Here is a 16,557-nt window from a genome sequence, read left to right as displayed (position 1 = left end):
TTACAATTTATCTCTATCTATAATAATATTCAAGATTATAACCAAAAACAGCAAAATTTCCTCAAAATTACCAATTCAGGGGACTGGTTTTTGAGTTATAAGCCAAAAACTGCATTTTACCACTATGTTCTATTTTTAGCGGTGGCGGCCATCTTGGTTGGTTGACCAGGTCACGCCACACATTTTTTAAACTAGATACCCCAAAGATGATTGTGGCCAAGTTTGGATTAATTTGGCCCAGTAGTTTCAGAGGAGAAGATTTTTGTAAAAGATTACTTTAATTTACGAAAAATGGTTAAAAATTGACTATAAAGGGCAATAACTCCTAAACGGGTCATTTTGGTCATGTTGACTTATTTGTAGATCTTACTTTGCTGAACATTATTGCTGTTTACAGTTTATCTCTATCTATAATAATATTCAAGATAATAACCAAAAACAGCAAAATTTCCTCAAAATTACCAATTCAGGGGCAGCAACCCAACAACCGATTGACCGATTCATCTGAAAATTTCAGGGCAGATAGATCTTGACCTGATAAACATTTTTATCCCTGTCAGATTTCCTCAAAATTCTTTGGTTTTTGAGTTATAAGCCAAAAACTGCATTTTACCCCTTGTTCTATTTTTAGCCGTGGCGGCCATCTTGGTTGGTTGACCAGGTCATGCCACACATTTTTTAAACTAGATACCCCAAAGATGATTGTGGCCAAGTTTGGATTAATTTGGCCCAGTAGTTTCAGAGGAGAAGATTTTTGTAAAAGATTACTTTAATTAACGAAAAATGGTTAAAAATTGACTATAAAGGGCAATAACTCCTAAACGGGTCAACTGACCATTTTGGTCATGTTGACTTATTTGTAGATCTTACTTTGCTGAACATTATTGCTGTTTACAGTTTATCTCTATCTATAATAATATTCAAGATAATAACCAAAAACAGCAAAATTTCCTCAAAATTACCAATTCAGGGGCAGCAACCCAACAACCGATTGACCGATTCATCTGAAAATGTCAGGGCAGATAGATCTTGACCTGATAAACATTTTTACCCATGTCAGATTTGCTCTAAATGCTTTGGTTTTTGAGTTATAAGCCAAAAACTGCATTTTACCCCTATGTTCTATTTTTAGCCGTGGCGGCCATCTTGGTTGGTTGACCGGGTCACGCCACACATTTTTTAAACTAGATACCTCAATGATGATTGTGGCCAAGTTTGGTTTGATTTGGCCCAGTAGTTTCAGAGGAGAAGATTTTTGTAAAAGCTAACGCCGGACGACGGACGACGGACGCCGGACGCAAAGTGATGAGAAAAGCTCACTTGGCCCTTTGGGCCAGGTGAGCTAAAAACCTGATAATAAATTGTTCAAATAAGGCCTTTGAAAATAGTGAAATTAATTACTTTTTGAGTGTCAAAAACTCGTTGGAAGTACTTGATAAATTGCATGCATATATTGGTGATTTTGAATCTGTTCAAAGTTTTGATTTTTTTACCCTATATACCACTTTGCCTCGTATTCTTATTAAGAAAAAATTCACATCCCTAATTAACTGGGCATTTAAAAAGTCAAAATGCGAGTACATATGTTTAAACTCTTTTAGGTAATTTTTTTTTAGCAATAAACAAAAGAACTATGTCAATTGGATATGCTTTGATACTATATATACGCTTGAATTTTTACTTGATAACATTTTTGTTCGCTTTGGAGATTCCGTATATCGTCAAGTTATTGGAATTCCAATGGGGACTAACTGTGCACCACTTATTACGGACCTGTTTTTGTATTGTTATGAGTTACAATTTATGACTAAAATTACCAAAGACCCATCGAAACAACATTTAATACAAAAAATTAACAATACTTTAAGATATTTGGATGATATATTGGCTCTCAATAATGACAACTTAAGTATGTATACTAAAGAAATTTATCCTGTTGAACTTACTTTAAATAAAGCTAATACAAACAATGACCACTGCCCTTTCCTCGATCTTGATATCTATATCATTAACGGGAAGCTTTATTCAAAAATTTATGATAAAAGAGATGATTTTTCATTTTCTATCGTTAATTATCCATTTTTAGATGGTGACGTTCCCTTGTCACCATCTTATGGTGTTTATATATCTCAACTTGTACGATTCGCTCGTGAATGTAACAACGTATTAGATTTTAGCGAAAGAAATTTATGTATAACTGAAAAATTAAAACACCAGGGTTTTCGATATCACAAACTGGTCAAAACATTTACTAAATTTTATCACCGGTATAAGGAAATAATTCGTAAACATAACTCAACATGCAGACATCTTATACGTTCAGGTATTTCACATCCAATCTTTTATGGTAATATTCTTTACAAAGCACAAAAATGTCAGTATTCACTTCAAAAGCTTACAAAACCTTTAAACAGACTTATTAAGAAGGAATATAGTTACGATACTGTTGTCAGGTCATTAAAAATTGCATATTTTGGCTTTAATATTGATTCACTTATAGGGTCTTTGCATCGGAACTAAACACATTTATTTTAATTTTAAAAACAGTTGTTGGCATAACACGGGTTATGTTCTTCTCATATATGTTATGATAATATGATACTAAACCCTTAACGGGAGGGATTGTGCCTGATATTCATATAATCTTTCTATCAGTTTAATTGAGCTGACATGTCAGTTAACTACTAGTAGTCTGTTGTTATTTATGTATTTTTGTCATTTTATTTATTTTCTTTTGTTACATCTTTTGACATCGGACTCGGACTTCTCTTGAACTGAATTTAAATGTGAGTATTGTTATGCGTTTAATTTTCTACATTGTCTAGAGGTATAGGGGGAGGGTTGAGATCTCATAAACATGTTTAACCCCGCCGCAATTTTGCGCCTGTCCCACGTCAGGAGCCTCTGGCCTTTGTTAGTCCTGTATGATTTTTAATTTTAGTTTCTTGTGTATTATTCGGAGTTAAGTATGACGTCCATTATCACTGTACTAGTATACCTATTTTTTAGGGGCCAGCTGAAGGACACCTACGGGTGCGGGAATTCTCGCTACATTCAAGACCTATTGGTGGCCTTCGGCTGTTGTCTGCTCTATGGTCGGGTTGTTGTCGCTTTGACACATTCCCCCATTTCCTTTCTCAATTTTATTTATTTATGTTAACGGACAAATCACACCAAATCACTGCATGAAGTAATGCACATCAGTTCATAAGTGTTTTTTTAGTATTAATTTATAATGTAATTATAGAATTTGTCTAGAAAGTCTCTATATACGTTTTATAAGTATTGTGCTGACAAAAAATATACACACCGATCTTATACTCCGTATTTTTAAACATTAATTACTTTGTCAAACCTTTATGGACTTTTATAAGATTTGGACAGAAACTTGTTTTATGACCAAAATACGGGTTCGACAACTTACAGAAAAGAGCGACGATTTACAGAAAAGAACCGAAAAGGACCGAAAAGGACCAAAAAGAACCGAAAAGGACCGAAAAGAACCGAAAAGGAGATCGAAGTTTTTTGTAATCGAAGAAAATTAGCAAATTGCAAAATTATATAAGTCTATTATAAATAAAAAGATATTTTTCACAAAGTTCATCTTAGGTTTTGAAACCTTATACTGCGACAGGACTACATATAATAACTTACTGTACATGTGAAAAATTATAGGTAGGGTCGGATGCCTATCTTATGGAATAGAAAACATAGAACAGACAAGAAAATAAAAGATATTAATGCAGTACTGTCAAACAATCGTTCTACGTGAATTATATTTATAAGCTAAGTGCCATTATTTTGTTCAATCTTGGTCGCTAATTCATTTCGAACATTACAACAGTTCCTTATAATTTTTTTGGAATGTGTTCCATTCATCAGTGAATATATATATATATATATATATATATATATATATAACACGGACATTCGGACAATCAGACAAAAACAAAATAAAACAAAATATCGTTTAAAACATGACGGAAAACTTTATATGTAGGAGTTATTGAATAAATACGAATATTTCGTTCTTTTCGTGTGTGTATTAAATATTAAATGAAAACACATTGATTGTTACTTTGACACGTTAAACCTGTCAAGGATTTTAATTCGTCAAGGAAAAGCCCCGTTATCTCCATGCACAAGTTTCTCTATAGATACATGTAGCACCACAGGCCAACATTGATCACCATCTGACATCATTCCACTAATCTGCATATCTGTTTTAAGTGGTTTATTAGATAAAATTAATAGAAATCAACAGGCCATTAACTTTTTCACACCCTTTAATCTATACGCTATTATGGCGGCTATATAAAGAGTAAACCATTATCAATTATACCGAAAGCGGGTGCGCTTTTCATTTATTTATATTTCTTGAAAGACGAAATGAAATGACTGTGTTTTGCACAAAATTTATAATATATAGATAATGACGTATTTTTTTTATTGATTAATCTCCTTTTATTCCCATGTAGCCCATGTAGCCCATCGTTTTATACCGTAAATTGAATTAAGAAATTGAAACGAATCAAGAAAATCGTAAAGTTTGCCAAGGTTTACATGTAGCAGGAATTGAAATTTTCTTCAAATGTTTTTTACAATTCTATTTTCGAGAACAACGGAAATGACACTTTGATTTTTTTTTTTTCAAAAATATTTAAATGCCTTAATCTGATACAGAGAAATCTAACCTTTTTTGTAAGTCTTCATGTCCATATAAATGTACAATCTAAATTTGAATTATACATTCCTTTATTACGAGGTGGGACATTGGTGTATAGATATATACATTGTTTTAACTTTAAATAATAATCAATAATTATATGTATGCTCTTTTCGGTTCTTTTCGGTCCTTTTCGGTTCTTTTTGGTCCTTTTTGGTTCTTTTCGGTTCTTTTCTGTAAATCGTCGCTCTTTTCTGTAAATCGTTGGACCGCAAAATACTGTATATTGAGAGCTAAATTTTAATAATGTATGTATTGTTTTCCCCTATTTATACTATAAATGAACATATTCGTCATTTTGAAATAACTCCTATAAAAAGTCGTCTGACAGCTTTAAAGGTAACAACAAAAACGTAGATCACATCATTCTGAACAATTTCTCTTTGACAGATTTTCTCCATTCATAGCGATTTTCAAGAGTATACCGAACATTCAACATTCTACTTTCAGCCATTTCAGTCATGTTGGTTGGTTGGTAAGCAGACGCAATTTTTTAAAACAAGACAAGACAAGACAATTTATTACAACTTAGGCACACGTATGATGCTACAAGAGGATACCCAAATGATGATAATGGCCATGTTTTACCCAGGAGTTTCAGAGGGGAAGATTTTTATAAAACTTATCGACGACAGACGGCGGACTCCAAGTAATTAAATTTAACTTAGTGAGCTAAAAAAACTCAAAGTAAAGCCAATTTTGTTTTGTGCATACGGATTCATTTCAATGGGGGAGGGGGCATTTTTAAAAATCCTACAGTCTTTATATGAATTTAAAATTATATGGTCACATGTTCGTATTTGTTGTTTAAGACAGTGGCAACTTTATGCCATTTTTCTAAACTGTAACAGTAGACGCATTTCAAATTAAAAAAAAATATAGTTCAAAACTGCATTTTGGAAAGATTTGGAACCAATACTAGTGTTTATACGGAAATGAAATAGACGGACTTTATTAACGAAATCAAAAATTTTATAGCAAATCAAGCTCTTTCGTGTCTTTTCAGTACAATTCAATTTCTTTTGGTAAATGATGTCCTTCGATGCAAATATTTACACACTGGTAAAATATTTTTTTACCATATAATTCAGGTTAGTACCGTATAGAGAATCTACAGTTATACAATTTCTTGTCAATTGTATATCATTTTATTTTTAGTTACAGAATTATGGTTTGTTTTATAGATTTAAACACAGAAAAGTACACACGAGTCCTTTTAAGAACATTTCTTTATCTAAGTAAGAGATCTTTATTGAAGTGTGAATATCTTTGTCCTCAGATTTCCCACTTTTATACTATGGGATGTGAAACTTGCACGATTTCGAATAGTTCATTGGACAATAAATATAGAACACTGCCAGATAAGTAACTGACAAGTTAAATGTTATACAGTCTATTAACGAAGTATCTATCGTATTAGGTAAGTGTCGCTCTCTTTGCTAATCCTCTTTACTAATGAGGCAGATATTTGTTTTAATTTTTTTTTTAAATAACTGACTTCCATAATTAATTTTAACGTAACTTTATAGTTGTCTTAAGAATTCTCTCGTTCCTTTATTAACATGGATGTGCTTATATTATTAACTACTTGATGTGTTATTTTTACATGGTTTTCTCAAAAACAAAAGCTCCTTGTACTGTGCGAGTACACAGATATTGTTGACAAAAATGTTCAACAGGTTCTGCAAACAGAAAAGTTAACGCAATGAGAGGAATAACTAGGTATCTCAATTGCAGATTGATCAGAATGTCTTATTATTTTTAGAAAATCATGTAAAAAGACACATACTTCAGAATGTTTCCATATACTTTCTTGTATAAAGTTAAATTTAAAGAGTCAAAGCTCTACATTTGTAAATTGTATGAAAAGAATTACTTTTTTCCAGTAACCTCGGGAAGCTTTTTACTTTGTGTCCTAGGAACAGCGACTTCTAAATAGCTTAACAAACGGTCATTAATTTGCTCACACATTTTTAATTTTCATATTGCAACTTACTGAGACAAATTTAACTTCAGATGCCATTGGTGATTTGTGTTTGATTTTATAGCTACCAATATCCGGTGAGGGAAGAACAAAACAAATTTACAGATCTAACATTGTTGGGCTGATGTTTAGATGAATTACATATACAGAATGTATTTTTAGCCTTGTATCACCATCATTGCTGGTGATCCGATGGATCAAATTTGTTGTAGAGTCGTCACTGGTTCAGACGTACTAATGATATAATGATTACTGTGACTGCATCTTGCATTAATTTGTAAGACCTTTTACAATAGATATTTCAGCTGATCTGTAACAATTCTTTCTTCAAGCCTCATATATCATGCAATGTGTTACGACGCTAGATTAAAACTGACGAGGAAAGGTAACACCCTGCCATCGAAAGCTTTAATATGAAGCCGAGGTGGTCGAGTAGTGCGTCGGGCATAGTGCAACGCGATTTGGTGCCACGATATCTCAGTAGCATGAGTTCGAATCCCGGTGAGGGAAAAACAAAAAAAATTGCGATAGAAAATTTATAGATCTTATATTGTTGGGCTAATGTTTAGACGAATTATATATATATTCATCCTTATCTTGCTGTCCAAAAAGATGACCTAAGATGTCTTTGGTAAGTCTTGTTTGTTTCCTTATGCCTTTACGTTGATTTTAAACATATTAGCAAATGCCTATAACGTGGTTAAAAACTGGTAATTTAAAAGATTTTGGGTATTTGTAACAAAAAAAAGTCATTCTTTGCCCCAAACCAAAAATCTTTCAAAAGTCAAGATATTCGCTGTCTTTCAATTATACACATTTATCCATTTTTGTCACGGATGTCCTGCAAAGCAAACGTTTACAAAACTCCTGTTGTAGCTTCAAAACTACTGAAGATATTCTTCACCGATGTAAAGTGATGAGTAACATTTTGATTTTCTAGCATGAATTGTTATTTTTTTTCTCGACTAATAAACATCAAAGAACGACCCCCCCCCCCCCAAAAAAAAAAAAAAGACAAACAAAAAAACAAACCCAAACCCCATCTCAACCCAACATAGAACAAGAACATCTTATGAGATTTGGGGTAGGAGGGGTCCTGATCCCGATATCTCAGGCTTAGAATATGAAATCCGAGGTCCCGAATTAAAAAAATATTTAAAATCCCGACATCCCGAATTTCGAAAAAGGAAATCCCGGATCCCGAAAGGGTCAATCCCGAAATCCAAAGTTTAAAAACACCCGATCCCGATGTCCCGAAAAAGGTCATGCCGTCTCTTATGAAGAAAACCAACTACAAATTACAGAAAAATGCATGGAGTGTGTAGGTAAAGGCAATATCTTTGACTAGCATACTTGCTAGCTGAACCGTGAAGTCGTTATTAGGTACTAAGGTATACTACCCTCCGTTCGGAGTAGTCTAGTCTTACAGACAGATAGATCGGTTATCTGTCGAACTAGTATACTCCTTACGGAGGGTAGTGCATCCAACAAAATAATGACTTCGCGGTTCAGCTACCAAGCAAGCTAGTCAAATATATTACCTTTACCCACTCAACGCATTTTGCTGTAATATATACTAGAAGACAAAAAATGTATATTTTCAAAATTTATATTGCCCTCTGATTAAGTACGTGTAACTGTTTATCGAATTTTCGCCAAAAACCCGACGACGGCTCTTACATAATTCTAGATTGGTAACCATTGTTTCAGTAAAAAAAAATTGTAAATCATAAACTTATCGACCATTTCTTTTAAAATATAAGGTTAATTTATTTACTGAGCCATAAATCGTTTCAATACACATTTCAGTCAAGTGGAATGTTGTATAATAAAATTCTAAAATACTAAGCAATTTGTCATAAAATCTTTTTATATAGCTTTATTTATTTGCATTAAATTTCAAAATCTGTTTGGAGTATTTACAGAACTACAAGAAATCTTAGTTTTGTAAGCTGTACATAGTTTGGCTTACATAAGAGATTTAAAAAGTAAAAATAGAAGAAAAAAAATTAATACTTATATACCATGAATGGTAATTTTTCCTTTGATCTTCACGTGTGTTAACTTCAGATTATTTTAAGAGGTGTGCGTGAACATAAAGGTGTCAAGCTAACCTGACCTGACTAACATATCCGACATGGCTAAAAATAGAACATAGGGGTAAAATGCAGTTTGTTGTTTATATATCTGAAACTACAGCATTTGGGGCAAATCTGACGGGTGGCGAAATTGTTATAGATTTATTTACCCTGAAATTTTCAAACGAATTCGACAACCCGTTGTTGGGTTGCTGCCCCTGAGTTCGTAATTTTACGGAAATTTTGCAGTTTTTTGTTATTATCTAATGGATATCATTATAAGTATCTAATATTGATACATTGGTTGCAATAAATTACATTGATTTCCCAGTTAACCCTCTTGCTGCCGACCGTTTTTCAAGGTTGCATTTCATATGCCGGAAAATACGACAGCTCAACGTCTGTGACGTAACATGCCAAACAACCACGTCATTCGATATATGACGTCACGACAAAATGACCACTACATTTGGGACCAATTGGAGAAAAACATGACCCTGTTTATTCTTCTGTATTTTAATTGAAAGAGATACAGCATTGATAAGAAGCTTGCATAAATTTATCCATGGACATAATTATGTGTCCCTCCGGCACTGCAGGTTTGGACATATGTGTCCCTCCGGCAGCAAGAGGGTTAAATAAAAACCGATAATTTCTCATGTGAAATAAACGTGGTTATTTCACTCTCTGACGTCATACAACAATAGGCGTTGTCAAGACGTCGATAACATCGGATCAAAACAAATTGTGAATGCGAAGGAAAAACTTATAGAGTGGTGGGCCCATACATATTCACCGGGGACACAATTTCGCCGTTTTATGATTTTGAGGTGAAAACACTTCAAAGAATGGCTGAAATGGAAGAAATAGACATGTAATAATATAGCCCCTAAATATTTAAGTACAGACAAATTTTCATTAGTAAATAACCAAATATGCCAATAAATTATAATTTTATAACAAATATGATTATTTTTTAAACTTAAACAAAATTACGGCACTTACTGCAAAAGATCGAAAAACGGACAACGATTTTCGGTCAATTTCCTAAATGAAAAACAGTATTTTCATAGATTTTTTTCTTAGCATTTTTTGACTAATTGGCCTAAATTTCTGTTTTTTACACCTTTGAAATGTCTGCTGTTCATCTATAATGAAATTTATTTGATAAATATTATATAAAGCTGCAGTAATCTGGTTTTTAATAGATGTGTAAAAACGGCGAATAGGTGTCCCCCATTGACAAAACTTCAGGAAATTTCAAACACCTAACTTTACAGATGATTCTTTTCAAACAAACATGTTTTCAAGCTTAGGCATGTTTTGCATTTGAAGTTATCTTCATATAGAAATATCAGTATACTTCAAAAACATATAGACCTGAACATCTAGACATGTAATAAAATAGCTCCCTAAATATTTAAGTACAGACAAATTTTCATTAGTAAATAACCAAACAAATTTTGCCCCATTTGAAAGATATATAAAATTAGGACAGATACAGTTTATCTCCATGAAAAATATCTCCCTATCATTTTTGTATGCTGGACAACTAGTTATAAAATGTTGTTCATCTTCAACCAGATTTAGAGTACATTTCTTACAAAGCCTTTGGTCTCTTTCTATATGTAATGTTTTATACCTGTCTCTTTCTATTTTGAGATCTTGTGCACTGATTCTAATTTTATATATGGCACTTCTCAATTGAAAATTGTTTACAGATAGATACATTTCTTTCGAAAAACAAGTTTTAAGTTTGAAATAAGTATCTAATTTACTACTCTGTGTATTTGTTCTTTTTGTGTTCCAAAATTTTACAAAACTATTACAAAGTTTTTGCTTAACTGACTTAATAAAAAAGTTGAGCTTCACCTCCAAATTATGAATATCCAGCTTTTTAAAAATGAAATGTATGGATGAATACCAGCATTCAATATTATTATTAAACATGTTTTTGTTACACATATAGGTATCATACAGTAAACCATCTTTCATATTTTTTGTTATTCTAAACTTATATTTTAGCATTGATAATACAACTGAAAAATATAAAGGGAATCTACCAAGCTCTCCTAGCACAGCTAGGTTAAAAGCCTTTTGGTTTACACTTAATATATACTTCATATATCTTATAATTGGATTTATCTAAAAAAATCATTCATATAAATGTGCTGTAATAAATATTCACTTTCTTTCTGGCATGCTGCAGAGCTAGTTTTAAACATACCTGTAATTTCACTGCCATACATTAAAATGGGTTTTATTGTATAGTCATATATATGTAAAATTCTTCCAACAACACTTTACATACTTTAAACTACGCTCTGAATGCCCGCGATTTCGCGGGTGTGTTCTAGTATGTATGTAAAAGAGTAGAAATACTTGGATTGGAAGATGATAAAGATCTTTGCAATTTGAATACAGCTTTTAGTGATTTTTTGTATAATTCTTCCTTTCCTTGCTTAAAAAGTCCACTAGATATAAATTTTAAACCTAAATACTTATAATTGTTAACACATTCTTTTGTATCTTTTTCGAAATAAAAATATTCTTCTAAAAGTTTACCAGGTTTGTTAAATATAATAACTTTGGTTTTAGATAGATTGACATCTAAACACCATTTAGTACAAAATTTTGATTAATCATCAAGTCGTTTTTGAAGACCTGCCTTGGAACTAGAAAAAAATAACAATATCATCTGCATTCATGAGGCAGTCAATTCTGCGACCGTTTATATCAACAGCATCTGGGCGTTCCTTAAATGCATCCGGTAAATCATTTATAAAAATCTTGAAAAGGCTTTGACTTAAAACATCCCCTTGCTTTACTCCAATTTGAGAATAAAAATTAGGAGTAAGCACATCACCTATTTTAACACATAATTCACTTTTATTGTACAAGTCTCTCAGGATTGCATAAAAGTTACCACCTATATTATGTTAATAGCTTATATTTTAAACCAGAATGAAAGACTTTGTCAAACGCTTTTTTGAAATAAACAAAGCAAGCATAAAGTTTCCCACCTTTCATACTGGTGTACTTATCTATTATAGTTTTTAATACAAACATGTGATCCGATGTCCTACTTTTACTTGAAAAACCAATCTGACATGGATTTATGATATTATTTGTTTCTTAATATTTATTAAGCCTTTTGATTAGTATTGAATTGAATAGTTTTCCTTTACACATATTAATTGCAATACCCCTGTAGTTTTCAGGTTTAGATGCATCCTCAGCTTTAAAAATTGGACAAGTATATGCTGATGACCATTTTTTGGGATATATTCCTGAAGAAAATACTAGCACCACTCTTCAGTATTTCATTTGGGAGGCCATCTAAACCGACTGCCTTTCCACATTTTAACTTACAAATAGTGTCTAACACCTCCTTAGAGGTTATCCTAAAATCCAGTTCATTGAAAGAGTGGCTTAATTCCATGTTTTTAAGTAACTTGTCAAATTGATTTATTCTAGATTTATATTCATCTGGTATTTTATTAAGTGATTTAAAGTAGGTATACCAAACATTTGTTTTTACTTTTTTTTTTCTGGACCGTCCTTTTTATCTTTTAGTGACTTGATTAAATTCCAGTATTCTTTTGGATTATCTTCCCTTAACCCATCAAGACTGTCCAATATTTTTTGTTTGAATTCTCTCTTTTTACGTTTGCGAGATTTATTGTATTCTCTATATAATTTGAAGTACGACCCCCTTACAATTGGATCAAAGGGAAATTTAGATAGGAGCTTCCCTTTAGGAATGAGTATCTCCCGTTTTGTTTTTAAGTTAGTCAAAGAAGTTTTTTTTACGCTTTTTTCGCTTAACAGACTTTTTAAAGACTGTTGCTTTATTAGCAGTATTAACTATTATTTCATGACATGTATTCACAGCATTCTCAATGCCCTCAGATGTATTCTCAAAAGTTTTGTCGAGAAAATTTTTAATATTGTATTTTGCATCTGCTTGTGTGAGTGCATCTTATAATTTTTGACCCGCCTTGGTTGACCAAATGTATTTACCAGGGAATATTGTTTCATTCTGATTCAGATCTTGTCTCTCAACAGAATAACTTGTTAATATTCCAAATGAAAGTTTACAATGAAAGTCTGACAGAGTAGAAATAAAATCAGAAACTTGAAAGTATAATGTGGTGTTTAACAAGTCTTCTGACATGACAACATAGTCAACTACACTTGAACCTGTTGGTTTGATACAAGTAAATTTACCAGAGGAATCACCCCATAATCTTCCATTCACAATACGTAGTTTGGAAGAGATACCTAAATCTTGAAGCTGTTTACCTCTACTATCAACTTTACAATCATTGCTACATCTAATTTGTTGTATAATATCACAATTATAATTATCGCACAATGGTATATGATCATCACTTGAATCGTCTTGTATGAAATCAGGTTCTGACCCTGTCCTGGCATTTAAATCCCCACATAATATAATATGGCCTTGATTGTTGAATTTTGTGACTATATCTTTTTCAATACTTTCTAAAATGTCATCTCCTGATTGACTGGCATAATATGAGTTGCTAGGTATAATATAAGCCAAGCAAAGAAATAAATCCTTTTTTAAGTTGAAATAAAATTTGTCAAATTTTAACCATTGATAATCTTTGCTTGTATTTTGTAAAATTTTAATGCCATTTCGAATATCATTCTTTATCAATATACCTAGACCACCATAAAATCTTGCATTGGTGGATTGTGGTCTACATACTGGATAGTATCTGTATCCGTCAATATTAACAGAAGTGTTATGACCAAGATGTGTTTCAGTTAACAAAATCACTTCATATTTTACTATTTCTTGTATGAATAAAGGGTCTAAAGTTTTATCAAATTTTTTTGATATTAGTCCGCCAATATAGGATATCGAACAGTTAGTTATTGAGCCTTTGAATCTTACCCTGTTCAACCGAACATTTTCCATTCCATACAGATATCTCTCAAAGTTGTTTGGCAAACGTCTATAAAAGAGTAAACTCACAATTATTGGTGTATTGCTTATTTTATTTCATTTGCTTGTTTCTTGTCTAAAATAGTAAGCATTCTATCCCTTCTTCTGTGATTTATTATATTATCCTTTATATGGCAATATTTATTTTTCAAATAGAGATCTTCTTGAAACAATCAAACCGTGGTTCATTGGTATTAATGATGTATGGTTCCCAGGTGGCATTAGGAAGACTTGAGTCTGAAAAGGCTAGACAGAAAAGCAAATTTTCAACAGGTAAGTTGGGTGTTAGTTCAGTTATTAGTATATAGAAAAAGGACTAGCCAATGTCGACTTATCAAACATAACACGATGGCTTAAGTTTTCCTACTCGAGAATATTCTGTTTAATGAAACATGAAAATTGTAATTTAGCAAGAAAAGTAGCCACCTAGCACATTTACAAATATTCAATTTCCATTCATAATAAAAGTTTACAAGATAAAGCGATATTTTAAGAAACATTTAAATTCTATTTTTTCTTTTATTTATGTCTCGTCTCATAGCACAGTCCACTTTTTTGGATTGAAAACTTTGCATTAGAATAGGAATGACAGAACTGTATTTGAAGAATTGCCATCGCCAAATGGATTTGACGGTTGCAAAATATCCGTTTGACTGAATTTGCGACTATAAATTCCAATTGACGATGTAGCTTTTCAAATACAGTACTGTTATTCCTTAAATATTTTAATCATGAAAGTTCAGCTACAATCCGGTCCTAATCTGTGTTATATACATGACAGCGTCTACTTAAAAAGTAAAATCACAAAAATACTGAACTTAGAGGAAAATCAATTCGGAAAGTCCATAATCACATGTCAGAATCAAATAACAAAACACATCAAAAACGAATGGACAAGAACTGTCATATTCCTGACTTGGTACAGGCATTTTCAAATGTAGAAAATGGTGGATTAAACCTGGTTTTATAGCGCTAACCCTCTCACTTTGACGACAGTCTCATCAAATTCCGTTATATTTACAATGATGCGTAAAGTACACTTAACTTTTTACCAATTGTATAGGCTTCTTGCATATATTTTTCTAATATGAATACAATCGGGATAAACAATTTTGTAGAAACAGAGCTTCGGATTGCTTTAGTTGGGAAAACGGGCGTTGGGAAAAGTGCAACTGCAAATACCTTGTGTGGAGAGAATTTTTTCGAATCTGGTCTGGAACTTACCGGTATGACACAAATATGTCGACAAAAGAAAGCTCTTGTATTTGGAAGGGAAGTTTTAATTATTGACACTCCGGGGATATTCGACACAGAAATCGATGCAACTGTTGTTGAAAATGAAATACAAAGATGTGTACATCTGGGCGCTCCCGGTTTACATGCTGTGATTTTTGTTATGGAAATAGGTAGGTTTCGAAAGGAAGATACAGACGCTATAAGGGCTTTTCTGAGATTTTTCGAAAGTAAAATGAAGGACCGTGTAGTCGTACTTTTCACACATGTTGACAGATTACAGAAAGAGGGGAGAAGCCTGGCAAATTTCCTACAAAACGCTCCAGGTTTTTTGAACACTTTCTTAGATCAATGTCAAAACCGTGTCATTCCTTTCAACAATGAATTCAAGAAAGAAGAGAGCTATGAGCAAATCAATGGCCTTTTAACAATGGTCGAAGCACTGAAAAAATCTAACGAATTAGCATATTACTCTGATGTTCTATTTAAAAAAGCAGAAGAAAGAATACAGGCACGAGAAAGGGAATTGGAAGAGATATTTAAGAGAGAATTTAATGATAGGATAATACAAATTGAGCATTCAATAAAAATTCAACTAGAAAATCGAATACAGCAAGAACAGATTGAGAAATTGAGAAGACTGTACGAAAGGAAGATAGCGAATGTTCGAGAAGAAGTCAGAAAGGAGATTTCTGATAAAAAGAGTAAATGGTAAGAATTTTTATAGAATTTGCAATAATTTTTTTATTTTAACTTCAGATGAAACGATATAATGAGCATATAATTGAATACAAAAGTACCTGGTTAATAATTTGATCATCTCCGGGTTTTCATTAGTTTGCATACATAATTGCAACAGGTCATCAAGCTAGTTGCAAATATGCATTCCATCAACAGTCTCTATATTTTAAATGAAAGGTACAGCAGGCTTTATATTGAAAACATTCAAAACAAACAAAACAATCAAGTTGACATATAAAGTAGTGTCCTTCTTCACAGTATATTTATAAAAAAAGAATGAACCAAAAAAAGTCTGACAATGGGGAACCCTACCAATAAATTTGCAAATCATATAAACTAAATGTTACATAAGAACTAATGAAGTCATGTTAATTTAAATGTTCGAATATTTCATTGGAAATGCGGATGAGATCATATTAATACCATAATGAAGCAATCGTCTTAGTGGTATTGTAGTAACATGCCCGCCTTATATTCTTTAAGTCCCCCAAAACAAATGGTCATTGTACACTGTAATGTTGTAATTTTATTTCAGTACGATTCTGTAATGAATTAAGAAGATTTCGGCAGCCAATTGAGCTTTCTTTTGAGAAGCAGTTTTTCAAGGTATATATACCTTTCACATTACTAATTGACAAATACTTGTTTCATGTATATTATACCACTTTTAAGCTTTCCTTGTGTTGTTATGTTAATTGCTTTTTTATGTATCTTTCGTTATTCCATAAATTAGCATTAAAAAGTGGAAGTTACATGTATGTCTTAAAAACAATAATGTTTGTTAATTTGGGCAATTAGGTGTTGATGGCTGATTTTT

At 32.2% G+C, this 16,557-nt stretch overlaps 1 protein-coding gene across 1 annotated transcript; it reads left to right on the top strand.

Moving 5' to 3' along the window:
• The first annotated feature begins 6,026 nt into the window (after positions 1 to 6,026).
• LOC143082280 (GTPase IMAP family member 7-like) lies at positions 6,027 to 16,557 on the top strand. The gene is made up of 4 exons (XM_076257898.1): positions 6,027 to 6,146; positions 13,923 to 14,039; positions 14,885 to 15,710; positions 16,276 to 16,557. Exons 2-4 carry the CDS (start codon positions 13,964 to 13,966, stop codon positions 16,286 to 16,288), a joined length of 915 nt encoding a protein of 304 aa, XP_076114013.1. The 5' UTR covers positions 6,027 to 6,146; positions 13,923 to 13,963; the 3' UTR covers positions 16,289 to 16,557.

This window comes from Mytilus galloprovincialis, chromosome 7, assembly GCF_965363235.1.
Source record: "Mytilus galloprovincialis chromosome 7, xbMytGall1.hap1.1, whole genome shotgun sequence".
Classification (NCBI taxonomy): Eukaryota; Metazoa; Mollusca; class Bivalvia; order Mytilida; family Mytilidae; genus Mytilus; species Mytilus galloprovincialis.
The sequence above is the reverse complement of the archived record's forward strand: the minus strand, read 5'-3'. Positions and strand labels throughout refer to the sequence as shown.